This window comes from Convolutriloba macropyga, chromosome 10 (genome assembly GCF_964194025.1).
Source record: "Convolutriloba macropyga chromosome 10, txConMacr16.3, whole genome shotgun sequence".
Taxonomy (NCBI): Eukaryota; Metazoa; Xenacoelomorpha; order Acoela; family Convolutidae; genus Convolutriloba; species Convolutriloba macropyga.
Genome location: NC_134477.1, coordinates 62,496,491 through 62,523,274, shown reverse-complemented (window position 1 = coordinate 62,523,274; position 26,784 = coordinate 62,496,491). Strand labels below are relative to the sequence as shown.

At 35.8% G+C, this 26,784-nt stretch overlaps 2 protein-coding genes across 2 annotated transcripts in view; both read right to left on the bottom strand.

Annotated features, from left to right (window-relative positions):
- Positions 1-84: 84 nt before the first annotated feature.
- LOC142348260 (uncharacterized) lies at positions 85-9,616 on the bottom strand. Its single transcript, XM_075399556.1, has 4 exons — positions 9,204-9,616; positions 8,730-8,874; positions 5,906-6,071; positions 85-717 (listed from the first exon to the last, which is right to left on the bottom strand). Exons 1-4 carry the CDS (start codon positions 9,584-9,586, stop codon positions 218-220), a joined length of 1,194 nt encoding a protein of 397 aa, XP_075255671.1. The 5' UTR covers positions 9,587-9,616; the 3' UTR covers positions 85-217.
- Positions 9,617-9,687: 71 nt separating this feature from the next.
- LOC142348258 (calcium load-activated calcium channel-like) overlaps positions 9,688-26,784 on the bottom strand; it is a 520,926-nt gene continuing 503,829 nt past the window's right edge. Inside the window, exons 3-6 of the mRNA XM_075399555.1 lie at positions 24,598-24,725; positions 24,235-24,350; positions 20,409-20,581; positions 9,688-10,960 (exon numbers count right to left, since the gene is read on the bottom strand). Coding sequence (XP_075255670.1) covers positions 10,868-10,960; positions 20,409-20,581; positions 24,235-24,350; positions 24,598-24,725 — 510 coding nt within the window. The 3' untranslated portion in view covers positions 9,688-10,867. The remainder of the gene's footprint in view (positions 10,961-20,408; positions 20,582-24,234; positions 24,351-24,597; positions 24,726-26,784) is intronic.

Here is a 26,784-nt window from a genome sequence, read left to right as displayed (position 1 = left end):
GTACTAAAATATCTCAAGCATAGCAAAGTCTTCATCAAATTTCTAGTCAGTTGACCAATTGACAGATAGAAACCAATCGATCCGTTCATCGCTTAGAACAATTTTTAAATTAGAGCCACATCTTAGAGAAAACCAATTTGACATAATTCAGTCAATTCTGCAGCAAGCGAGACAACTTAATCAACACAATTCACATACTGCTAGTCTTTATTACTAATTAAATGGCCGACATTTCTTGTGTTTTATCGGCCACAGAGTGGTGCAAACTGTCATGCCATAATTTGACCTCCAAATTTAATTCCTGTGAAACCTTTGAAGAGACAAAACGAGAGTTTTCATTCATAAATTGCTCCAATAACTTCAGCGCAAAATCTTCGTCACTCGATTCCATATCTGATGAGTTAAAATTATCCTCACTTTTAGAACTGTTTCCATTTTTTGGGCTCAAATTTTCAAACAGCAATTGACGAAGTTGAAATACTGAAATTATTTCTTTACTTTTCCGTTTGCAGGCGATGAACTTCAAATATGAAAATGTTTCTTCGACATTTGCTAATATGTGAAAGAGTAACAAATGGAAATGTTTGGTTGATTTTATCGAGTCGTACAAATTGTTGTCGCAGATAAAGGTGAAAATTGAAGATATGATTTTCATTAATTTCGGGTCATCTAGAAGAAAGTTTTGATAGGCCATTGTAATGAGGTAGCGAAATTGCCCTAAAACAAACATATTTCATAATTAAGTACATATTTAAGTAGTGTCCTGAAGGAAATTTCAATCCTAACACAAGAGGGTTGTCTGTTGGCTGTCGCGATAATCGTTTCATGTTAAAAACTATCGGACCAGAGAAAAAAGTCCCAAAATTTGAGGTTTTTGCCAGTTTCAACTTTTAAATGGTCGAATGAATAGCCGCGAATTTTATTGACAATACACAGACAATTTTTAGTCCTATTGAACTATATGTGTCAATAAAACCCTAAAACTTCGTGCTTGAAGACAATATACGCAAAAACTGTTATCTTAAAAATTACGTAAATTTTTACTGACAGCTGGCTGATTATTTCAACCTAAACATTTTTTCGAGAATTAACATGCCGCTTGCTACATTTGGAACTAAATCATTTCTCATTGAGGGCTTGGTTCAATTTTCATTGTAACAAAATCGAAAACAGAAACAAATAGTCTAAAAACCAGAAAAAACAGGACCTTTTCACTTTGCAACCACTAAAAGCTTGTAAAAAAATATTTACCGCATTTAACAAGGCTAAGGAGTCCACCAGTATTAGTGTTCAAAGATGATGAGATTTCGATAATTTTCGACAAACGAGCATCGACAAACGATGTTCGACAGACCAACGTCGAAATCTCATCAAATCTAATAAATCGCAAACACTGCAATTCATTAACAACCAGAGCTACTAAAAGTTTCAGCCCGTCTTCAATAAACATCGAGGCGACCCCAGAACTAAGCGATTTCTGGAAAACAGTTTGCAAAAGATTCGTTTTTGCGAAAAAGATTCGCAAAGGCAAACATTGCGGAAGATCTATAGCAAAATTCTTTTCTGGAAGCTCACATTTTTACTACCGGCAAAAACAAATCTAAAAATTTTGGACAGAATAAGGCACAGCGAAAACGCAATGATAATGCCCCATTTAATTCTCACCAGATCGAAAGCGAAAAAGATGGATCCACAAAAAAAATATCTCTAGAACACTGGATCAATGTGTCAGATGCAGTTTCGATGACCTGTTCAACGAAGCAAACACACTTCAGGAACGTTTACATAAGAGCAATAGAAAACGAGAAGTGGATTAGAACAAGGCCTTTGATAAACAAATGGAAACCATTAGGATATCGAGAGCTTGAGGACTCTTGTTTGATGATGCCAAAGGTGGTGTCTTCTCCAGATCAGATAAACTTAGCATTAAAGGAAAAAACTCAGACAGTGCCCGAGACCTTACGCAAAAAGCATCCAACTAGTCGAAAATCGCATCCAAAGTATGTAATATCGGACTTGAAAGAACCCTTCCATCTATCCATCCGTCTTCCAAAAAAATGAATCGAAATTAGACGCACAGCAATGAAAACAAGTGATAGTCACAAATCCTCCGGTCTTAACGCAAATGAATGTCAATGATTATTAACATCTTTTAAGACTTCATTCAGCGAACTTTGAAAACCATTATCAAAGAAGCTCCCATTCAGAATTGCGACAAGGATTTAGCTTTTCTGGCTCCATACAAAGCTTGCCGTCTGATGGCACACGAAAATTGACCGCGGTTCACACATTTTGGTATAAGCGAGGTGCTAAGAAGAGTAATAAGCAGTATTGTAAAATGTGTTAAAAATGATTGATGACAAGAAAACTGGGAGAAACGTACAGCTATCTCTAGGACAAAACTGTGGCATGCGCTCCGTCGAAGCCTCCATGATAAAAGAAGCAATATTTTAATCGATACCAAGAACGCATTCATCAGTCTTCACAGAGATCTTCCCTTACAGAACATCGCAAAACTTTACCCATCACTTTAAGTGAAAATTTGTATAAGACACCATCAGACCTATTAATAGATAAAAAACACCAGGTGACTTGATAGCAATGGCAATGTATATTGTGGCTAATATTCCACTCATAGATTTACTCGAACATCGTCAATAAGTGGTTTGCAAAGGACGGCAATGCTGCTGGTGGCCTTCAGTAACTGAAAGTTACTGGAACGGCTAAAAAAATGGAAATACCTTTCAATACAACCTAATAAGTGTCAATCTAATTGCTAAACCTTAATAGGTAGAGCGAGCTAAATAAAACTTTCTTCGTTGTAGATGATATCGTGATTGAAAATCATCGTGTTCTAGGCTCTGAGATATGCCCAAATGAATGTTGCAAATAGTTCCTGAAAGAAAAATTGGACAACGATTCGGTCCTACAAAGAAAACTCACCGTTAGGTGCTCACCCGAATGTCTATACGTCTTAGACAAAGAAAGAGTCCAATATAAGCTCAGACTCAATGAAAGAATCACGCGAGTTTCCACCAAGCTACTTAAAGATGCAGAAAATATTTAAAAAAATGATCAATTTAATGCTGAACCATGTTGCCATCAACGATAAAAAAAAGTGATATCTTTTTCTTCCAGTGAGAGAAGTGTGCCTAAGCTTATTATCAGCTGAAGACAGGGTAAATAAAACTATAGAAACTGTTCACTTCTGTGACTCCTTGTAGGAGTCTAGTGCTGTGATTGCAGTTGCTATGCATGAACAGATCATTTATAAACTCCCAAAATATGAAGCAGCTACAGACTCAAGATAATTTTACAATTGAGATATCATTGGTGAAACTGCGTTGTTCTCTCTAGATCTCTCATAAGAAAGAGTAGCGTAGTGCTGGTTGAATGCGCTCGCGTTGAAAAGTTAAAATATTGATTTAAACGAGGAAGAATTTAGAGATTGTATTGCCGCAAGATACGGCTGAGAACCTGTAAAAAATACCAACCAACTGTGCATGCGGATAAAAGTTAAAATTAGCTCATGCGTTAAACCGTCCAAAAAGCGGTCATACCCACATCAGGCACAACTATATACGCGATTCATTTGCCAAATTGCTCGATGAAGAATGTGATGATGTCGAAGTAGAGCCCTGTCTTCAGACTTTACAGAGAAACCTTCGCAAATAGAAGGACCAAAACTGACAAAGCTCGATTAGATATCAAAGCAAATGGGCTGTTTGCATAGCGCCTCAGTAACACTTTCTTGATGTAAAAGTGTTTAATCCGTTTTGTAAGAATTGTCCTAAAAGCATACCGGATTCAAGTTAATATCCATTTTGGCCAATAGATATAGTTGACTAACAAAGTTATGTTGAAATAAGAAAAATCGTCTGGCGTACAATATATTAAAGTAGTATTATTCATATCAGTCTTTGTCACCAGCTCAATTCAGCTCCCTCATCTCACTTGACAGATCCTCAATTAAAGCGCAAAAAATCTTTTAAATTCTTAATAGTTTTTGTCATTAATTAGTTTCAAGGCCATATTTGGTTATTTCCATTTAGAACCGTTGCCCTTAAACGTTTTTTATCCAAGACAGCCAGATGACAAGATGATTAATGTTTATGTAGAAAGTAATCAGTATCTAGAGTGCTGGAAGATATACCTTTCTAAGTTTCTTGAAGTTAAATTTGTAGTCTTGGTAAACTTGTAGAGAAATTTTTGTTATTCTTTACTGCTTAAGTGATAATATTTGATCATCATTACTTCAAACACACGCGATCAGTTTTACGGCAAATGTGGGTTGCACAATCATTCTGTATCACTCTATTCGGACCCATTTGTTGATAAAAACAGCTTCTGTTTATAAAAATTCGCGTCAAACCGCCCGGTAATTGTGTTCACCGAGATCTAATTAATCATGAGGTTCTCCGAAGTTGTAAACATCGAGCAGATTGATCTGGAGTCAAAATTCTGCCGATTTTGTAGCTGTCTTAAATCCGTTCTGACTCAATTTGCTAATACGTTCACCTTTTCTCTCACCGTAGATATGTTTATTTCTTGAAATGTCGAAGAGTTTTCAACTAATCCTAAACTATGGCCCTTGCTCCAATTATGCCAATAAAAAGTAAAAATTTACTATCCCGCTCCATTATTGTTACAATTATTCTTACCCTTTCATTATTTCAACTCTGTTCATTTTCAATTGCTTGGCTGAGCAACAACTGTTTAAAAGTGCTTTGAAAAGAATGAGGGAAGACTAAAAAGCCTAGAGACGTGTCAAAATGTTGAAGAGAATTTATGCAAATGTTGAACAAGTTGTGACTCACGGAAAAGCAAATCAAATTTTTATCCGACAAGTAAGCAACAGAGTAAGACAAGTCCTGAGGTAAAAATCAATGAATTGAAATTTAAACTCCTTTACCTGACCAGTAGAACAATTGAACAATGCCAGTCAAACAGATAAACATGATTTCACAAATTTAAGAGAAAACCAGAAGTAACAGCATTCAAAGTTTATGTACTTTAGGATCAGCGTGTCCCATAACACGGTCTTCGTTAAAGCTGCTTAAATAAGAAGAAAATTTTGCAATTATGACAAAAAACGTGCTTGATATATAAAAGATGCGACCAGAGACAGGCAAAACAACAAATAGTATTTAAAAAATAGAAAAAGAAAGATTTTACATATTTTTTTTTGCATTTAAGCGTCAATAGGAACCATTGTAGAGGTAGGGAGGCTGTTGTCCTAAATGCTTTATATTTTTTCTAATATTGATTCAAAATCACTACACATTATATTTTGATTGCTATTTAGAATATCAATTTTGATTATAATTTTGATGCTTTAATTTCTCTATCTTTTGCATCTGATGCTTTAATTTCTGACTATCGTCAGGATTTATAAATACACACAGGAGTTGACTTAATGCCCCCGAGTTGACCGACTACCCTTTTAGGGAGGGGGGCTTTCTTTTAATTGACCTTTTTTACATTATACCGGTGATTTCGTAGTTGCATTTTACTAAATCAATGCCGTATATTATAGCCCTTAAAATCGGCAAATTTATAATTTAATCTTTAATCAGTTTAACAAAATCCTTTATACGACCGAGCGACTAGTAGTTCCAAAGAGATTGTTAGTCAATTGGAACAGAATGAAGAACTAGGCCCGCGTAAAACTCAAGAACCACGTCTTGAGTTTTCTACACTGCCTAAGTCTGTGGGATAGCCTTGTGGCATAATGTTGTCATTTTAATTGACGAATAAAGATCTGTGAACCTTATATCTTGCTCAGATTCGTGAGAGCATTCTCGATCAAATTTTTGAAAGTAAAACTGCTAGCCTAAATATTGTTCTACCTAGTACACCTAAGCAAATACAGGATATGCAAATACTGTTCAACTATAAGATCCACCTTCGTAGAGAAGCCGGCCAAAGTGTTCTTTATTTTCAAATATTTCCAGCTGGCCAGTAGGCTCCCTATATACTTTCTTGTAGATACTTTTCACAGCTATGTCTCTCGTACTATCACTTCCATGCCCACTAAGCCACAAATCCCCATTGGGTCTTCGCTCCCACACCTGAAAAAACCGAGACTATTCAAAACATGCCGTAATTTGTCCAGTGAAACCAAAAACTTGAAAGCCTTGAGAAGACATACTAAAACATGGTCAATCTTGCCAAAAAGTATCAACATTAGTACGAACTTAAGATTTTTGCATGCGCATCTTTTTAATAACTATCATCTTAGCTGTCTTCAATTACAGATTGCTGATTCTTAAGTCCTACTTTTGGGACTTCAATTACTCTAACTTCATTTACTCTAAGTTCTTTCTTCTAGAGCATAGAGTTAATGATGATCATTAAGCGATTGAGCGTTATTTCTGCATTGAGCTCTTTCCCATCATTGCCCCTAGGAAAACTGCGTCTGTAAAGAGATTTTGGCAATCCCTGAAAATAGCAGAGCCAAGAAGAATCTTCACTTTTGGCATGTTTCTAGAGAACTCGAAGCTTTGCTTTACAGACGCAGTTTTATTAGGGCAGTTTTCCTAGGGGGAAGGAGCTCAATGCAGACATCCATCTGTAGTTAACTGAAAAAAAACAGCTGCATGGATTCAGAACGAGCAACTAAACAAATGGTGCACAAAATAACCAAAGTGATCACATTTAACTGACCATTTAGATTTGTTGAATGTTTCGGTATTTTGGAGAGTTTTCGATAAAACAATAAACTATGAAAGACCTGCTCATCGCTACGCTATCAGTAGATCTATTACTTCACATGATGAATTTGTAAGTTTTAATTTTAACACTATTAAAAATCAAACAAAAATTTTGCACGGATACTTTGTTCGCATGGAAAATTTTTCCAATTAATTCAAACTTGTTAACATAGCTATTTAAATTATTATCAAAATTTGCTGAATAACTGGCATTTTAAACCAAATATCAGGCAGACTGTAGGAAAATAGCTTCGATAGCCTTCTAAACAATTAGTCTCAAGATACCAATGAAAGGAATGAGATTGAAACGATTTCAGAAAAAAAAACGTTTTAAGCCAAGTGCTATGATGTCTTGAATTGGTATATAGTCGCCTCAAATAAAACCACTGGATCACATCAGACACAAATTTGCATGAAAGAAGGAACGACAACTAATTTATGAAAAGAGCATGACCTCAAAAGCGGTATAAAAAATTGACGAAATAATGATCAACTTAGCAGGACAAGTTTTGAACACGTTCGAAGAGTCTTCATTTAAAAAACCAAAAAAGACTAGACTGTAATTCAATAGAAATGAAGATTAAAAAAAACGAAAAAAACATTGAAAATAGACGGCAAATTGCCACACAAGAACGAAAATTGTCTCAAAAACCAAAAATTTGTTCAGACTCCCTTTTATTACTCAAATTAGATGTAAGAATAGATCATCAAAGCAGCTTCTAAAATTAATTCATATTTTACGAACAGTAAAAGCAAGGGAATACCAATAATAGCTTCGCTCATGTATCGCTGAGGCAGCTAGAAACAAAATTATAAATTGCAGATATTATTAAATGAAAAGAAAACGATGTAAGCGTTGCTCACCTAACTTGAAATAACAAGCTGTCACGTGATTAAACAGTTCTTGAATTTAAAAGTTGAGCAAAATCAAGGAATGGGAATCGATTTTACCACCATTGCTGATTAGTGAGATGCAAAACTATTACCCGAATTTTCGATGCACTCAAGAGTATTTTGAGATGATGAAGAGTAACTGAGGTTTGGAGATCAAAATTCATTATTGTAATTATATCTTATAATCATTAGCCGACTAACGTCAGACGAACTGCTCTCGTCCTCTTATGGGTTTGAGCCCGCGAACTCCAGAGTAGCAGTCAGGCATCCTAAGCACTAAGCAACAACCACGCTGCTACTCAACCACTTACAATAACTTTTATATTAGCAACAAACTTCATTTCAGAATGAGAGCAATTGATATCACTCCAAACGAAGAAGTAAAGCTTGAAGGAGTCACTTGAGAAGTCGCCAAATGCTTTAGAACAAAATCGCAAAAAATAATCAAGCAAAAATGTTTCTTTAAAAAAGGGACCAACACGTTTACAACAATTGCTTCAAATTTCTTTCGAGAGCAATTAATAATGGCACAATCTGTATGAAAAACATTAACCGCCTGCTAATTTACTTGATCAGAATGTTTGTTCTCGGCCGATTACATTGAATTACAATGCATTTAAAAATAGGTGAATTTTTCAGTTTGTTTGCACAACAGAAACTGGTACGAACGAATTGTCTTGTAATCTCACGAATCCGTCTGCTAAAAACGATCTTCTATTGAAATAATGAGCGCAAAACTACAAAAGCATGTTTATAAAAAAAATTCGATTTAGAGGGAGAAAAACCAACTTATAAGCAGCACTTATGCAGGAAAAAAACAAGGGTAAAAATTACCTCATCAATAACTGCTTTACTCAACTTCGTCTATCGCACCTTAAAAACTTCGTCTATTATTCAACTTCGTCTATCGCAAAATAAAAGCAGTTTTACTGGCCTTGGGGCTAGAAGCTATATTGAATCCTTCCGTGTTCCTCAAGCAACCATGCCCCCTCCCCCAACAATCGCTGTACCCAATCCGTTATAGCGGTTGCAATTTAGAGGAGCAAAAATGAGGACGTATCCAATGTGCTAGTTTCTTTGCGCAATAAGACCAAAAATGCAAGTAATTTATTCAATAATTACCTTTCTAGAATGTTCTTTTAGTTTGTTCCTCCCTTCAGGGTACTTCAATGACTCGGCGGAGATGTCGACGAAGGTCAAAGTGCAAAGGTCAATGCCCTCTAAAGCCTCGTCAGACGAAAGCAACGTGTCAGAATGCGTCTCGTCACTGGAATAAAGTGAACACTGATTATATTTATTCAGGAAAATGATATGGGCCAATTTTGCTTTCAAAAAATGTTTTCTCTTCGACTGTGAAATCTAAATCTGTTATTTTGGCATAGGAGTTTATGTTATTTTGGCAAAAAACTTCTGGCAGGTAGCAACAAGTTTCGCATTTTATTTCTCATTATTGTCTTTTGCTTATAACACTTCCATTTTGTATAAGGTCGCAAAATTTCACAACCTACAAACGATTATTTCTTGCAGCATAAACGAATCGAGTGTCTTGTTCAAAAATTAAGTTGAACACAATTTCCAGGCCCAATTCACACAAACCTCTCAGAGAACAAGGGAACAGGTGAAAACTTGATCCTATCTTCGTAATATCTCTGCGCCTTTTCTCTCATCTCCTTCAAATCTTCGTTTGTGATCAACTTCACTTCCGTTTTATTCACGCAATAAGTGTTCATCTTTGGAGCGTGAACTTTCTCTAGGTCAAATTCGCTCAATTTAAGAAGAAGTTCACGCACTTCCGCATTTCGTTTCACCAAATTTGCGAGACTTCTGTTGTTGTTTTTGATCAAATCGCATTTTTCACATTGCAAAGTTGAGGACTGACATTTTTGTTCAAATGGTCGATTGGCTGTAGCGCGAACTCTCAGCAAACCAGTCGGAACAGAAGATTTTTGTACTACAGTTAAGATTCGTAAACCAGACATTTTTCCAAATTCACAAAACTAACTGAAACAAAAACAAAATGTTTACAAGTATGTCAAACAAGTTGCAAACCAAATTTCTTTAACCATATTACTAAAAACGCTCAAAAGAAGAGTAGCGCATTTAAAATTCTCGAGATAGCAAATTACAGGAGCATTTATAAAGAAGTAAATAGACATTACTATTATTATTATTATTTTAATAAGGAGCAACAAAATGCAAAAAATGGAAGAATAAATTCACAAATGCTTTTTGTTAATCCCCCCGCCCTAGGGTGCGACAACCCTCCTTTCCCTTTCTAAATTGTGTTGTTCTATGGCAACAGGGGTGAAAGGGAAGGAGGAACGATTTTACTCAGCTTCCCAAGTCGACTAACATCACAAGATCTTACAAGACCCATTAAGTGAAGTAGTTTAATATTCCTGAGAAAAAGTTTACAAGCAACTAAGGGTTCCCTGGTCGACATAAACATTGCATAGCACACGGAGAGCAATACCCTTACAGCTTAACACAACAATACACAGAGAACATTACACCTCAAAATGGGCTCTAGAGTTATTGAACAAAGCTGTGGAGAATTTTCGAAGGTTAACAGCCATAATGAGGGCCAGTGTCAAATTACCACACCAACGGTCTCACATCAACTCGAGTGCACGGAAGGTTCCCTGGTAGAATTCTTCAATTAAGATCGTTACACTCCTTTTGATGGCAACTTTCAATTGACTTTTAATGATAACTGTTGTTAGAAGGTTGAGAGAGAACAACCTAATGTAAATTGTGCATAAGATAAGCTTGACATAGGCTGACAAGAAGCTCTACTTGTTCAACGTATACTTGGCTAGAAAAATGAAGTCTTGAGGAACAAGAAAGAACGTGAGAATGGGTCATAAGAGATGCCCAACTTCGAGAGCTTAAGACCAGTTGGTGTAAATGGGTAGCACACTAGGCTTGCAAGTAGGAGATGTTGGTTCGAATCCAGTACTGGCCCGTTTTCACAGTAGTTGCATCTGCTTATATTCCCTAACAACTGTAATGGATAGTACCTACTATTATTTGATTTCTAATATCATAGGCTACACTATCATTACACACGCACTCACACAGGCTTTGAAACAAAAAATTCAAAAATTTTTCATAACACTGAGCTCACATCAAATACTACAACACCTATACATTGATGTATGTGCACAAGAGGAATATTATACTGCATTGTCAAGATTCAATGGCAATTATGTTACAGTGAGGTAAAATTAATTCAAGGGAAGGAGGAGGAGCAGGAAGAGTTATTTCCCAAATCCCTGTCCCTGTGAAAAGAACCCACCGGGTCCACCACCTGCCAATTTGCTCACTGCTCTGCTGGGTGCCAAGCCCAAGGCCTAAAACACATTTTCTCATCGGTTGTCTTTGTTGGACTAAAGTTATTGTTTTTAAAACACATTAATTTGTACCTCTAACTACCCATCCAACTAAATTAAACACAATTCAATAAAACATAACCGACTAACGTCGGGCGAATTGCTCGCAAACGACTGGCGAGCGGTTGGTTTCGTCAGTAGCTAGCCACGTGGGGTGCCTGGGGGCTGGGTTGGGGGGGGGGGGGGCAACAGTGCGGTGGGGGTGGAGGCAATAGTAGGGGGGGGGGGGGGGGGGCCTTCCCACCATAAGTAACATACCCGTCAGATTGCCGGAAAATAGCCGCCGTTGATTCCAATAAGCATGATTGGGATTGAAAGAATAGAAGATATCGAAAAAAAGATTTTTGTACAAAAACATTTTTAAGTCCGATTTATTTTGATGGCATTTCGTCGTTGAACATACTTCTGTTTCTTAGAGAGAGGCTACTGGGGCTACATTCAAAACCAATAAGCATAAGAGATGGTAACTAAGACTTATAAGAACGACGTTCAAATAGCGGGCATCTAAAATTGGGCTTTATGGGTTTAACCCGTTTCTATTTCTGACTTCAATTTTTTATTCTGAATCTGTTCATTTTGAATTGCTTTGCTGAGCAACTGATGTTCAAATATAATTTCAGCAGAATGAGAGAAGAGAGAGACTAGCCTAGAGAAGTCAAAAAAATTTCACGCCAAATGCTGAAAAAGCTGCAAAATGGTAAAGCGAAAAAAAGTTCGACGAAGTAAAAAAACATAGCAGGACAAGTCCTGATGTACAATTCAAAGAATTTTCATTGACTTAACAAACAACTAGACCTAGAACGGATAATGAGTGAATTGGGAAATACATTTCTAAAAAAATCAGATAAAAAAACAAAAAAAAAACAGAAAATCAATGTCAAAATGCTGCTAGGGAGAACAAAAACCATTAGTGAGATATGTAAATTTGATTCTAACAAAAAACTAGGTCCAGAATTAGCTGTGAATGGATTGGGAAAACTATTTAGAAAAAAAATCCGATCCAAAAAATCGAAAAAACAGTAAAAATCGGAGTAAAATTGCCGCATGTGAACAAAAAACCACTACCGAGAAACCGAATTTTTGTCCAAACACCGTTTTCTCACTCTACTTTAAAATTAGAGCAAAAAAAATTCACGCCGCAAAACCACTCGCTTTTTCGCTCCATTTCCTGTTTCGGCGTGACCAAAATCACCACTCCAATTTGACTTCAAAAATCATGAAAATGTGTGAACAGATCTTAAAAAAAAGACAGCGCCCCAATACAATTCAAATTCTTTGAATTGTAATAGGAGCGCTATAATAGCCGGCTGAGAAGATGAGGGCGGCTATTAATAAGTGTAAGTCTCCAAAGCAGTTTGAGCTGAAACAGAGCTGAAAGGCTCTAAGAGCACTTAATGCCCGCTGGGCGCTACCTGTTTATCCCGTTTTTGAGGACGAAAAGTCAAAAGCGTCAGACGAAAAATCGGACAAGCGAAAAATCGCATTGAAAAAGACCGACAGGACTAATATAATTGCTACAAACTTCGTTTGAGAGCAATTAAACATCCAATTCATACACATAGAACTTCACTGAAAGTTAACGAGTCGTCTCTTTATTCACGTCTTCCACGCAAAATCTGTCTTTATACGCATAGATCAAAAAATTTAAACGAATAAAAATTATAGTAAAGTTTAAATTGGGTTTAATTCGAGTACTCATTAGACATCATTAACAGAAAAAGTAGGTTAGATGCTTTCTCAGCAATAGAAAATCACTAAGGGATATTTCTACTTTTCAGGACTTCATTTTCAGCAACTGCTTTACGAATATTACAGAATAATTTGACAAAATTCTGCGTCTCAGAAATGCCAGAACATCTTTCAAGTTAAAACTAAATAAAAAAAGGTTTCTTGAACACTTTCCATAATCGCTTAGATGGTTGAGAAAATGCAGGACAGCATAAGGCAAAATCGTCAGAAGGTAGACTAACTACACTACGAGTTGAAATATTATAACAACGAAGTGGGAATTACAATTAAAATTGTTTTGCGCAGCGCAAGAAATAGCAAAGTTTAACTTGGTTAATAAGAGGGTAATTGATTTCGCTAGGTAAAACTAGGCTGAACATGGAGTATGGACATTTTGCATTATTAACAAACCTAAAGAGCCGAGGACACACCAAACGCAGAAAGGCATCAGCTAAGTATGTGTTGAGAAGAGACAATAACTGACATGATATACTAAACCATTAATAAGTTAACTAAGGGCTACAAATTACATTTCGGGTTTGCCTTTAAAAACTTTTTTCTCCTTTTTTTACTTGATAATTTTCAAATTTTGAACAAAGAGCAAATGTAATACATTCACGCAAACAACAGGTGGGGGGGACTGCTTCATTGATCCAGCCCACAAATAGGGGGACGAACTATACGCTAAAATGTTTTTTTTGTTTTCTAAATTTTGGCTCACCGATATATTTATAGCAGAAAGCTGTCAGCGTAGAAACCATCCATTTTTATCAAAAATACTTAATTGTAGCTAAATGTCTGCTACATCCTTATTTTTATCATAATGTTCTAATTTTGCTATAATTGTATTAAAATTGAGACCACTTGTCCATAAAAATAAAATTCTAGCGCAATTTTTTTGGTAACAACGCTTAAAAATGTTCCTCAGATTATATCTAAGCAGCATGAGGGTATTGAATTTGGTTGATTTTCCACTTTTTGCCAGAATTTATTTATTTGTTGCAGCATTTCAGCATGCTTGTATCATATTAAGCTATTTGAGGTTTTTCGTTTCTTTATCCTATTCTGATATTCTAATCGTCTTTATTGATTGCTATGCGCCGTTTTAGAGAAACACGTTGAAACTTCTCGAAATCGATTTTGTTCTTTCTAAATTTTCAAAACAGAGAAAAGCCATGAACTTTTTCTGGAGCATTATTACCGAGCAGCAACTACAAACCAATACTCATCACCGTGCAATGGACTATAGTATAATTTCTTTTGACATAACTGCCTCCCAAAGGATATGAAACATACGATGATAGTGAGAAAACATGAGAGACTGAAAAAATATTGCCAGAGGTGTTTTACCAATTTTCACTAAAAATTGCAGGTTCCAAACAATTGCTCTCCAGCGACATTGTGATACCAGATTTGGTCAGTCAGTGACTATTTTTTTTAACAAAAGAAGACAATAAACAACAAATAAAGTGAGGTGAGAAAACAGTGCTGCAACTAATTTTCGGTTTTCGAGAGGTTTTTATGTCCGGCAATTTGACTGTTTTCTTTTTTATTCTGTTTATTTGTTCACGGAATCCAATCTCAAACTAAAATGGCTTTTTTAGGTTGCATAATTTCAGAATTTTGATTCACCCGACGGGCATGGTATAGAGAACTAAGCAGCCATTTGTTTTCAAATTAATGAATTTTACCCACATTGATAGTTTTTTCCGCTCTCATCTCACATTGATAATTGGTTCAACAGGTTCTCTAATGAGACAAAATTGCATCTTTCAAAAACTACACATCTAAATTTTCAACAATTTTGGCACTCTCTTGTTGAAATCAGCCATTTTTCAAGCACTGTATTTTTGTATTTCAACTCATATATGAAGAATGAATAACTTTGAATCTATTCGTTCAAATATTATCGTAATTTTTACTTTTGCTTGTTTCTATATATCTCGTTGTCCTGAACCTTAATCTTAATGTCATCTGGCCTCGTAATGAATATTGTAAACGCTTTCAATCCATTTCTAAGATTTATAATGACTTCAACACTACTTGATTTCAAAAGGGGGAAAAGCAGGGAAATTTATAAGTTATGTTCATTTTTATAGTTCTTTGTAGCGTGTCATTTAGTCTCAATTGAACCCATCGAATCGTAAAAAAATTCACTGAACCTATAGAATCCAACATGATTGGATGGAAGGAATAGGAGAAAAAAGCTGGATGTGCGAATGACGCAATAATAAAAAAATAAAATAAACTTGACTGGATCTACTGTTTAATTTTCTCTGCCCAAATAAATTCTAACTAAAATAAGATTAACAAACTGAAAAAAATATAATTTCTTAGTTTTAAATCTCCTGTTCATTTTGTGAAAGATGAGCCAATGAGGCCGATTCGGAACGTTCTACTGGAAAGCTTATTTCCCGGTCTTCTTACTTTATCTTCAACTTCATTAGTGAAAACAAGAGAAATTTGACAATAATTTTTTTCAAGAAGGCGATATGACAATACACTTCTTCGGATGTTAAATCTCAATGACAATGTGAGAGCGTTGAGCAATGATTTGGTGCAATGCTTGCAAATCAACTACAACTGGGATATATATCTTTTTCAGTTTGTACCAAAAAACATTCCAGGCAGACTGCCGGAAAATAGCCTCTATTGATTCGCATAACACCGATTGGGATTGAAGGCATAAAAAACCAATAAAAATTGATTGTTGTACAAAAAACATTTTTAAAGTTCAAACTATTTGTTTTGGATTTTGTAGTTATGCATGCTCTTGTTTTTTTTAATGAGAGGTTGCAGGGTCTATCATCAATGCCAACACGCAGTATAGATGCAAACTGAGACTTAAAGGAAGACAGTGGAAGCAGCGGGAGATTGGGCTTTACGGGTTTATAGTTTCTATTTTGATTCCCTTTTTCGATACTGATTCTGTTCACTTTAGATTGCTTTGCTGAGCAACTGCTGTTTAATAGCACTTTGAGAAAAATAGGCGAAAAATGAAACTAGCCTAGAGAAGTAAAAATCATGCAAAATGTTGATCAAGCTGTGCACTAAGTTAAAGCAAAACCAATTTTTGTTCGAAGAAGTAAAATAAAACATAGCAGGACGAGTCCAGAATTACAATACAAGGAATTACAATACAAATAAGTACCCGACAACTACCAATTTTACATTAACATCAAATTAAGACAGTCAACATAACCCATTGCCCTATATGCGCAAAACGATTCAAACAATTTAAAGGTATCTGTTTCCAAGATCTAGTGTTTTAAGAGTCAATATTAATCAAATTATAGAAATATGGATCTACTCATCTTTAAATTGACTAAAAAATAAAACAACCCTCTGGGAATTAATGACAAATAAAGCAAAGGACGCAAAAACCAAAGAAATGGCAATAATAGCAACAATAAACATGTTTGAAAGTCAGTGGCATCAGGGTAAGAAAATCACATAGCTGGGCTACAGGCCAAAATCTTAACCACAGTATACCATAAAACCTTAGAAGCCATAAAATACTTCACTTCTAGGAGTTCTAATGGCAGAAAAAGAGAAAAGATAACTACAAAAAAAGCTACAAATTAGATACAAATTTACAAAAAGATACAAATTAATCTGATTATTTCAACAAACGTTATCTCAGTCACTAAAGATTATAGCTCAAAGTTGCAGCTAAAAAATTGACCAAAAGTACCCCACATTTGTGGTGAACTGTTGCTTTCGAGGCCAAGGTGAACTGTTGCTTTCGAGATGAAGCAATAAGATCATAAGAAAAATACAAGACTAACAAAACAACTTATCATTTTGAATTTGAAAAAATGTCAAATAACTGTAAAAATCACAAAAATCATAAGCAATAGCTTTGAACAGAAACAAAGCCATAAAAACCAGTAACAGTCAACTCAAATTATTAACGATGTTCAATTATTCCTCATTCACAAAGGGAGGCTTCAAACGTCATCACAGGCTATTATAAGCCACTATAACCAATAATATAAATTTAAGTTAAAACATACCCGGCAGATTGCCGGAAAATAGATTTCTGTACAAAAACATTTTTTAAGTCCGATTTATTTTGATGGCATTTCGTCGTTGAACATACTTCTGTTTTTTAGAGAGAGGCTACTGGGGCTACTATCAATACCAATAAGCATTCGAGATGGTAACTAAGACTTATAAGAACGACGTTCAAATAGCGGGCATCTAAAATTGGGCTTTATAGGTTTATCCCGTTTCTATTTCTGACTTCAATTTTTTATTCCGACTCTGTTTACTTTGAATTGCTTTGCTGAGCAACTGATGTTCAAAATCACTTTTAGCAGAATGAGAGAAGAGAGAAACTAGCCTAGAGAAGTCAAAAAGATGCCCGTAATAAACGTGAAAAAGCGCCCAAATGAGGTAAAGCGAAATATATTTTTGTTCGACGAAGTAAAAAAAAATAGGAGCGCTATAATAGCCGGCTGAGAAGATGAGGGCGGCTATTAAAAATGAACAAAAATTTTGGTGCACTTTTGATTTAACTTTTTGTTATAAAGTGCCGCCACTTCAGTTCAAGTAATGTCACTTACGCATGAGAGATATTCAGATCTCAGCAAAAAGTCAAGGGTGTAAAAGTCAATCGAAAGGTCAAAACGGTCAAGCAAAACTTAGGCATCCAACACGTTTACAATAACTGCTTCAAACTTCGTTCGAGAGCAATTAATGATCAGACAATTTGATGATAACAAAAAGAGTTAAAGTCATGAAAACCACAAGCTATGGTACAGAACAAACATAGCCGGCAGATTGCCGGAAAATAGCCGCGATAGAGGCTTGTGGAGTTACATGAATTGAAACAACTACAGAAATAAAATAGACAGATCGACCACCAGTCCATTAATAGACCACTAGACTTTTTGGGTTAGCTTCGGACTGTCATTTTATGAGACACATAAGCTCTTTAAGGAGAAAGCCCTAATAGGGCTTTTCAAAATTAGGATATTTTCCGTTTGTTCCCCCTCAGCTTAGTCGGCGCATATTATTTGCACCCCCCCCCCCCAGATGCACGTGCAATATTTGCGGGGGGGGGGGCACAAACGGAAAAGATCCCAAAATTAATATTCGAAATCAAAAACTCAAGACTCTAATATTCAAGAATTAGGGCATATGTTTGGCACTACTTAGATGCACACTATTGACCTTTAATAAGTAAATGTTCATAAAATTTAAAGTTTCATAAGTGAGTTCAGAAGTCAATTTATTGAGTGAGGTAAGTCATTGAAAAAGTCAATTCCAAGAAGTCACGGTAAGACGAAACAAAAATCTGTTAGACGAAGTAAAAAAACACAGCAGGACGAATCCTGACGTACAATTCAAAGAATTTTCATTGACTAAACAGAAAACCAGACCAAGAACGGACTATGAATGGATTGGGAAAACCATTTAGAAAAAAATCCAACCCAAAAAATCGAAAAAACTGTAAAAATCAAAGTGAAATTGCCGCATGTGAACAAAAAACCACTAGCGAGAAAGCGAATTTTTGTTCAAACACCGTTTTCTCACTCTACTTTAAATTTAGAGCGAAAAATTTTCACGCCGCAAAACCACTCGCTTTTTCGCTCCACTTCCTGTTTCGGCGTGACCAAAATCACTACTCCAATTTGATTTCAAAAATCATGAAAATGTGTGAACAGATCTTTAAAAAAAACAGCGCCCCAATACAATTCAAATTCTTTGAACTGTAAAAAAATTTAGGAGCGCTATAATAGCCGCCTAGAATTGAGGACGCGGCTATTAATTATTTATATTCTTTTATGACTCATTAGCAACCAATGAGACCTGTAAATAATAAAACTAATTGTTGAAACAACACACAACATAACCGTCTACCGTCGGGCGAATGGCTCTCAAACGACTGGCGAGCAATTGGCCCATGAATTTACGTCTTCAAATCAGTTTCGGTGAATCACACACTGAGTCTCGTAAACCGAAACTAGAACTTAAAGCCCTCTGGGCGCTACAGTTTATACCGTTTTTGAGGACAAAATCAGTTCAACAAAAAATCGCACATAAAGACCACAGGACTAATATAATTTCCACAAATTTTGTTTGAGATCAGTAAATTACAAAAAAGCTGCAAAAATAAATGACAAAGTAATTCATGGCAACAAATAGTAACGAAGTCATAGAAAGCATTAGCTAAACAAATTCACGACCCAAACCGACTCACTTCTTCGCTCCTTTTACTACTACAGCACGACTAAAATCACCACAGTAATTTGAATTCTCATCCCGGCAATGGCTCTGGAGCTAATAATTATCTATAAGAATAATAGTATACCAATAACATCATTCTCAATTTGTAAATTGTTCTATGAAGGCAATGATCCCCCCGATGATCAGTATAAAACTATAGGATGAAAAATTTACACAAAATCATCGGAAAATTGCGAAAACCCAGCAAAAATTGGTTGACTTAATAATTTTGCCAACCTGGTCTCAGAATTGTTTCGCAATTTTTTTATATTCTCCAAAAATGATTAAAAATAGAAAATTCAATAGAATAAGTCGCTAACGTGATTATCTGTCTCCTCTTTTCAGAGTTAACTCTTTTCGAGGGAAGGGCTTAATTTGCAAACATAACCGACTAACGTCGGGCAAATTGCTCTCAAACGACCGGCGAGCGGTTGGCTTCGTCAGTAGCTAGCCACGGGGGGCGGGGGGTGCACCGGGGGCTGATGGTGGGGGACACTGGGTTGGGGGGGGGGGGGGTGGGGGCAACAGCGCGGTGGGGGGTGGCGGCAATAGTGGGGGTGGGGGGTCAACAGGGGGGGGGGGGGGGGGGTATCTCAACCCCTTAGAACCGCCCTTCACACCATAAGTATAAGTATAAGTCTCCAAAACAGTTTGAGCTGAAACAGAGCTGAAAGGCTCTAAGAGCACTTAATGGCCGCTGGGCGCTACCTGTTTATCCCGTTTTTGAGGACGAAAAGTCAAAAGCGTCAGACGAAAAATCGGTCAAGCGAAAAATCGCAAAAAAAGACCAACATGACTAATATAATTGCTACAAACTTCGTTTGAGAGCAATTAATAATAGTCTGTTTTTCTAGACGAATACGAGACCCCTAATTTATTGATAAAACGTATTTTCAAGATATTTTCCCATCAGGAACTAAATTTGGCCAATCAACCGCTGTCTTTTTAGATGAAAAGTGATCAAAAGTGATTTATCACGAAAAGTTTAAAAATTCTGAGGGAACACAAAGGGTTTTTCACAACCTTTGTTCACAGTCCTGTCAAAAATTTGAATTCTATTTTCAAAAATGAGCAGATTTCGAGCAAAATGAGCAAAATTTGACGAGGATAAAACCTCACAACCCTTAATAGCAGTGTCTTGCAGCCCTTATAAACTCAAAAAGAAGTTTGTCAACCGCAGATACCAATTCAGCTAAAAATTCACAGTTGAGCGAAGCTGTTTAACTTGGTTTGAATTCATACTATTTTCACAAACTTACATTACACAAACTGAATATGTCCGAAATAGATTATTCCAAGTCGTGCAGAAGTTAAGCTCAGAAACCAAAATAATTGTACCTATATATTAAAGCTGCTAGCAGGGGGCGTGATTTGATTAGAAATTTTTCTGTGCAGACAACTATGAAAAGACCTATTCTTATTATTAAGTGAACATAACTCAGCAGACCTTTTGTATGTTCTGGCGTACACTCATAGTGCATAAGATATATAGGAATATGAAGCTGCAGTCCGTGGGGTCATTGCCGAGGAGAGAACGATGGCTGAGTCCCTGGATCCACGAGATGGGTTGGAAGGGAAGCTTAGCCACCACTCGACCATCAAAGATGGAGTTAAACATACCTAAAACAATCAAGGTCTATCTTGCAAATCACAGTGAAATCATAAACAAAATAAATTTATAAATAAAACGGCCACAAGCAAAGTGGATTTTATATCTTTAATCACTTTCAGCCCATTTCCAAGTTTTTCAATACCTTTTTCTACTATATGTACAGATCATCACTTCGAGTTAATCTTCCGATGACCCATATATTGGGTTGTGGTTTGGTTCATTCAGCAACACTGCTGGAAGACAATTATTGTTATTATCTTGTGTTGCGCGGTCTTTCCTGTTAACAGTATCCCCACGCAATGATCAATATTGCCCATCATTAACTTGGTTTCATAACACTATGCACGGCTGTGTGAAAATTAGCCGGCCGTTTGGCAATTAGTGGGGGCATTGGTTCTAGCCCATATATGGTGGAGCCATTTATATTTCTATATAATTTTGATTTATGTTATATCTCTCTCACAGAAAATAAACGCGAGTGAAAGGAAGAAAACAAAGAAGGATCACGTGAATGATCTGATTTCCTCACAGCTTTCCTGTTTTGGACTGCATTTAATTATGCTACATTACTTTTTACAAACTTATGATAGCATGTTTTTTGTACTCTTAACAAAGGAGTACAAGGTGCAATGATTTAAGTGATTGAGATGAGCGTACAGTGATTAGAGATCATTCAATTACACAAATTATTCATTCTTCACAGACGAATTCAACTTTGAAGTTATGCTAAAAAGACGTTTCATTCTCAAACACGACGCAACATGTAAAATTTGTCTGAAAAATACGAGAACCATCTTTAACTACTCATAAATTAGAGTCGAGCATATTTTAACTTAAATCCTTTCTAGAAATGGAGCAATAAGTAAAAGCAACACCATCGCATTATAACCCAAGTAAACAATTGACTACTGTTTTCCGAGGTGGTTAGTTATAGATCCGAACCACCTTAGTGGGGGAGGAACTATATGCTCAACTGTTTTTTTTGTTCAATTTAGGACGATGGATATATTAGAGACTTATTAGTAGCATCATTAAAAAGCCCATCCACCGTAGGATAAATACTTAATGAAAAGTTACACTGGTTAAAGGTAGTATTACTGGTTTATTGGTGTTTCTACCTTTAAAGATAGAGGAGTGTTGCAGAACTGTTCGATTCGACTTTTTTGGCTAAAAAATGGGGCAAAACTTCTCAAAATTTAGCCCTTTTCCATTAAAAAAAAATGCCACCAAATAAGCTTCTTTAGCCCACTTTCATTAAAACTTTTCGGAACTACAAACCTCTGAAAACTGCTGATACAATCGTCTCCAACTCGTCTCCAAGGATTAGTTTAAATTCCTCTTCCTATGAGACTTATGGATTTAAAATTTTTCCGTTTTTTTCGCTCATTCAAATAGATAATTAACCAATAAATCATTTTGATTATTATATTATTATAAATATTGATTATTATGTCAAATTGTCCATTTTTCTAGCATTCAGAACAGGTACGTGATTTATTAGAAGCGCAGCAATAATAAGACTAGTTTTTTGCCGTAAACATGGATATTTAAAATCCGAGAATTATTCGAAATCTATAGGGGCGCTATCTTTTTTCGGCTTTTTTAATGTTAATTACAGACCAGAGTGATTTCACATTAAAGCTCAATTATTGATAGATTCAACTGATGCGCAAAAGGCCCAATGAACATCTATTATGACAGTGAAAAGCTTTAAAGCGCATGGCTTTATAGCTTCATTACAGTTTGCAAAAATTTGTTTATGAAAATTTTGAGTTTTGGCTGCATTCGTTATTCTGCAGTCTTTTGACTTGTTCTGACTAATGATAGGTCCAATTGGCTTCCAATGGAATTACAAATCTATATAGCAATTTTTAGTTGAAAGCTTGCTTTTTAGTTGAATATTTATTGTAAAAAAACAATGGATTATTGAGCTTTGCCATTTTTCATCTGATTTGTCAACTTGCAGCTTGGTCTCAAGAAAGATAGTCTCTTCCTCTTTCAAGTGAATTAAAACCATTTTTGAGGCTTTTTTCTCTCGTCATAATAGTATTGAAGATTCACACATCACATTAGTGGCATGGAAAGAAGGCGCAATTGAACCTGTCAAATGTTTTTAGTGACTGTTTTTGTCGAATGTTTTTCACACATTCGACACCGTTGTTTCGCCGAATTTAATAGAACTCTATAGAGTTTTGTCAGTGATTTCAGTTCTTATTGTAGCCGAATGAGATATTCTGGACAATGAAGGCTCTTAATGGTTTCCCATGGCGATATAAATAAACATATTTAATGGTTTCAATTGACAGCTAATGTTTTCACGACTTTGAAATTGATTGTTTTCAAATAAACTTAATTTTTAATGTTGTACACTTCTTCCTTTTTGTCTACTTCCTACCTGGTATCGTTAAGGACCAGTCTCATTTAATTTCTAACTAATTGCAAATTAGTTTGTTCTTTCAATAATATCAGATGTTTTTTAATTTCCTATTAAGAGTTTTTTACAAATAGAATGAATCGTGGTCGTAATTAACGTTTGTCATTAATATTCGATTCTGTTGATTGACTAGTCTCCTAGTCGTGGCAAGTGCAGGTCTCATTGGCCTCATAATGGGTCCTTATTTTATTTGTTTGCTCTGAGTTTAAAGAAGTTATTTATCATATCTATACACCAATTATTTTCGAACATCAAGTGCTAACACTATGTGCAAACGCACATTATAGAACCTCCTTATTAATGGATTGAAACACGATGGACACAGGAATCTATTTGTTTAAATTACAAATCTATGTTATTATGTTCTCTGTGCACCTGTCAAACAATAAAAGCTAAATATTAGTGCAAAACTTGGATAATTCTTGGCCACTGATAAAAATCAGCGTAAATCGACCGATTCTTTAGTTTCAACCAAAATAGTTCAGCTTTAGATTTCAGAGGGAAAATTAGAACAAAAACCGACTAATGCTGCAATCAATTTTATTTTAGCAACAAGCTTTACTTCAGAATGAGATCAATAGAGATCACTCAAAAATGAAGAACGAAAAAGTCACTTGAGAAGTCAAAGAATGTTCTAGAAGAAAAGCGCAAAATGGTCAAGCAAAAAATTTGCATAAAAAAACACGTTTGCAATAATTGCTATGAACTTCGTTCAAGAGCAATTGAAAACAATCTAATGAATTGGGATGACTGTTTAGGAAGGCTACCTCCGACTGGCTTCACCCGTAGCTAACTTCGGATTAGGGAGGATAGCTTGAACTTACTCGAGAAAAGTGGCTGATATTACGTCTTATAACATGGCTGATATTCTCGTAGAATGTGAGTCGTTTTGAAAATTAGAATATATTTTAATATAATATAAATAATACAATTTTTAATATAACTAACATTCTATGAAAATATAAGCCAAGACTGCCTTGAATTTTTGTAAAGTTGGCCCATCAAGTAATGCAGAAAACAAGAAAAATTGGAGTAGAAGCAAAAGAAAGTCTACTTCCAAGCATTGGTATGTTTGAATCCGGATTGAGACTTTGCAATAAACATTAGAAAGTAAAAACTTCCGCTGTCATTATGGCACAAAAAATTAAACGCTAACAAATCAACATCTTATATATCCATCTTTACCCTTTTACTAATTACTGTTAAAAAACTGTTAGATTTTCTCACCCATGAGAGCAGTGAAAGTGAATCCAATGGCAAACATGCTCTTCATCTTGACCGTTGAGAGTTCTCTGTTCTGCATCTTCAGTTTCTCCTCTTCTCTTTCCAACTTCTTCTTATTCCTGATTAAAAATATCACAACATTCGTTACACAAAGCCAGGACAACAAATTCCTTTCAAGAACTTGATAAATTGAGACATTTGGCGAAACATTAAAGAAACGACGGCAATTAAGCCGTAGAAGCAAATATTTTACATATAAGATGTAAAGTTTCTGAATCGTTTCGGGTTAATTCTACACAACAAAAATTGAAGCAATAGGTTTTTACATCAAAAACGACATTAAAATTGGATCAAAATGAAGTATGCCTTGTGACATTGTTGACTGATGGCATTCCGCCTACACCTCCACCTCCGCCAGCTCCACCCAAGGAGGAGGAGCCAAGAGAGAGGTCCCCGTCTTTGTGTCGTTCCACTTTCTTACTCTGTCTCTCAACCTGAAGCAACAATACACCTCATGATAAGATTTTTTGGGCTGCAAGCCAAACTATCGCCAATACAAAACTGAACAATGGCATGAAATCAACTTCCATCGAAAAATCAGTTATGTTAGCCTCCTCCGCTATGAAACACTTTCTTGAGACAAAGTCAGATACACTTTAGAAAATTTTCATTCGGCCCTTAATCCCTAACAAGGGTGTAGTTAGCTACACAATGCAATTAATTCACGTATTAATTAACAATTCATTAATTTTTAAACGTGACAGTGCTGTCCATAAATAACTAAGCACTCACTAAACTTTGACGTCTCTAAATTCCTTTACATTTTTCGCAAAGATCAATGATTCGAGAAGAATTGAACATGTGAAACAGTCAGGAAAGGTAAAAAGCTTAGAGCAGAAAATAATGGCCATCGAATTATCAGTTTAATAATTCAGGTAATGAGCGGTAAAATCCAAAGAAAAAATTCAAGTGAGGGGTATTTGAAGTGGATAGTTTGAACAACTGATAGTTTGAAAAATGAGACAACGGACCAACAACCGAACAATGAAAACTTCTACAACGATGAAAGGAAAAATTGAAGAAAGAAAACGGGACGACAAGCAGCTATTTTCCTGCTCTGTAAACACGAGACTTGAGATTTCTGCCTCACAAAGCTATGAGTAGTATGGGACTCCCAACGTTTGGCTCAGCAGGGAACAAGAACAATATGGGTTCAGAAAATGATCGAGTTATCACCGTTTGTAGGCAACTTTTGAATGAGTTGATAATTTGCCACTGTATGCCAGCCAGCCAGCAGCATTGGATGTTATTTTGACTTTTCCTTTGTAACCAAGCCTAATCGCAAATGCGGCAGAAAAATGTGGTTTTGCCCTGTCAGCTGCTGAAGACAGGAGGTACGAACAAACAGTAAGCTCAGAAACGCAGCAAAGTTTGGAATTCAATTAATTCGTTGCCCTTTGATCTCTTTGGGGAATTTTCCGGGAAAGTTGGTAAGACTCTCAAACGAATCGCCATTTTGGCGGATAACTGAACTTTGAAGCCCATTGGGTCATCTCTATCCTTCGCTACATTATCTGTCCATATCTCAATCAGTCAATGTTAGAAATAAACAAGTCTGGAATCATTCTAATTACAAGAGATGTCAGATTATAGGCACATGTGGAAAGCGAGCAAATCTTTGAATATATAAATTTCATCCGATAAGAGGGAATCTTCGTTGGAATATCTGTCAGCCAATGAGTGGTCAGCTCAACATTCTATGTCTTAATGTATGGACAGAAAAACACTGATGGAAAAAATTTGGGAACAAAAACAGGGAAAGTGCTCCAGTTTTTTATAGAAGAAAGAGAGTGATTTCATTGTTGATTTGAATTGAGTTTCTAACAAAAACCGATTGTCAAAAAATTTCATTTATTTCAATTTCGGTATTACAAAAAATGGCCCCATCAGGGTGAAGAAAATTTACGGTAAATTAAAAATCGTGATTGCAGTTAATAACAACCAATGTTCAAGCACAATTTTCGCGGCAATTTGTTCGAAACTTTAAAAGATGAAATTTCCAAAAAAGAACATAGCTGGCACATTGCCAGAGAATAGCTGCAATAGCTTCGCAGACTAAAAAAGACAGACCAAAAAAATAGTGTTTTCATTGAAGGCTGAGATGTTATATTTTGATTAAGAATCTGTTTAAGTTATAGCTGCCTCTATCAGCTGCTCTTAAATAACCTTCATTTAGAGTGACACATACACATTTGACCTTATCCCTTTGAATTAAAGTAAACAAAAGTCAATTTCAAAGTGAGGAAGTCGTTTATGAGAGTGAGGCAAGTCAAGTGTGACCAAAAATTTAATCACGCGAATGAACAGAAAAACTCGCTCCAGTAAGAGCAAAAAATGACGTCCTGCACTCGTTTCAGTTGAAATTGCATGAACGAATGAACAAAAAGTGGTTGTGACGTCTTATGGTCGTAATAAAAAGATTGACAAAGAAATAAAAAACATAGCAGGACAAGTCCTGACGTACAGTTCAAAGAAATCTCATTGACTAAACAA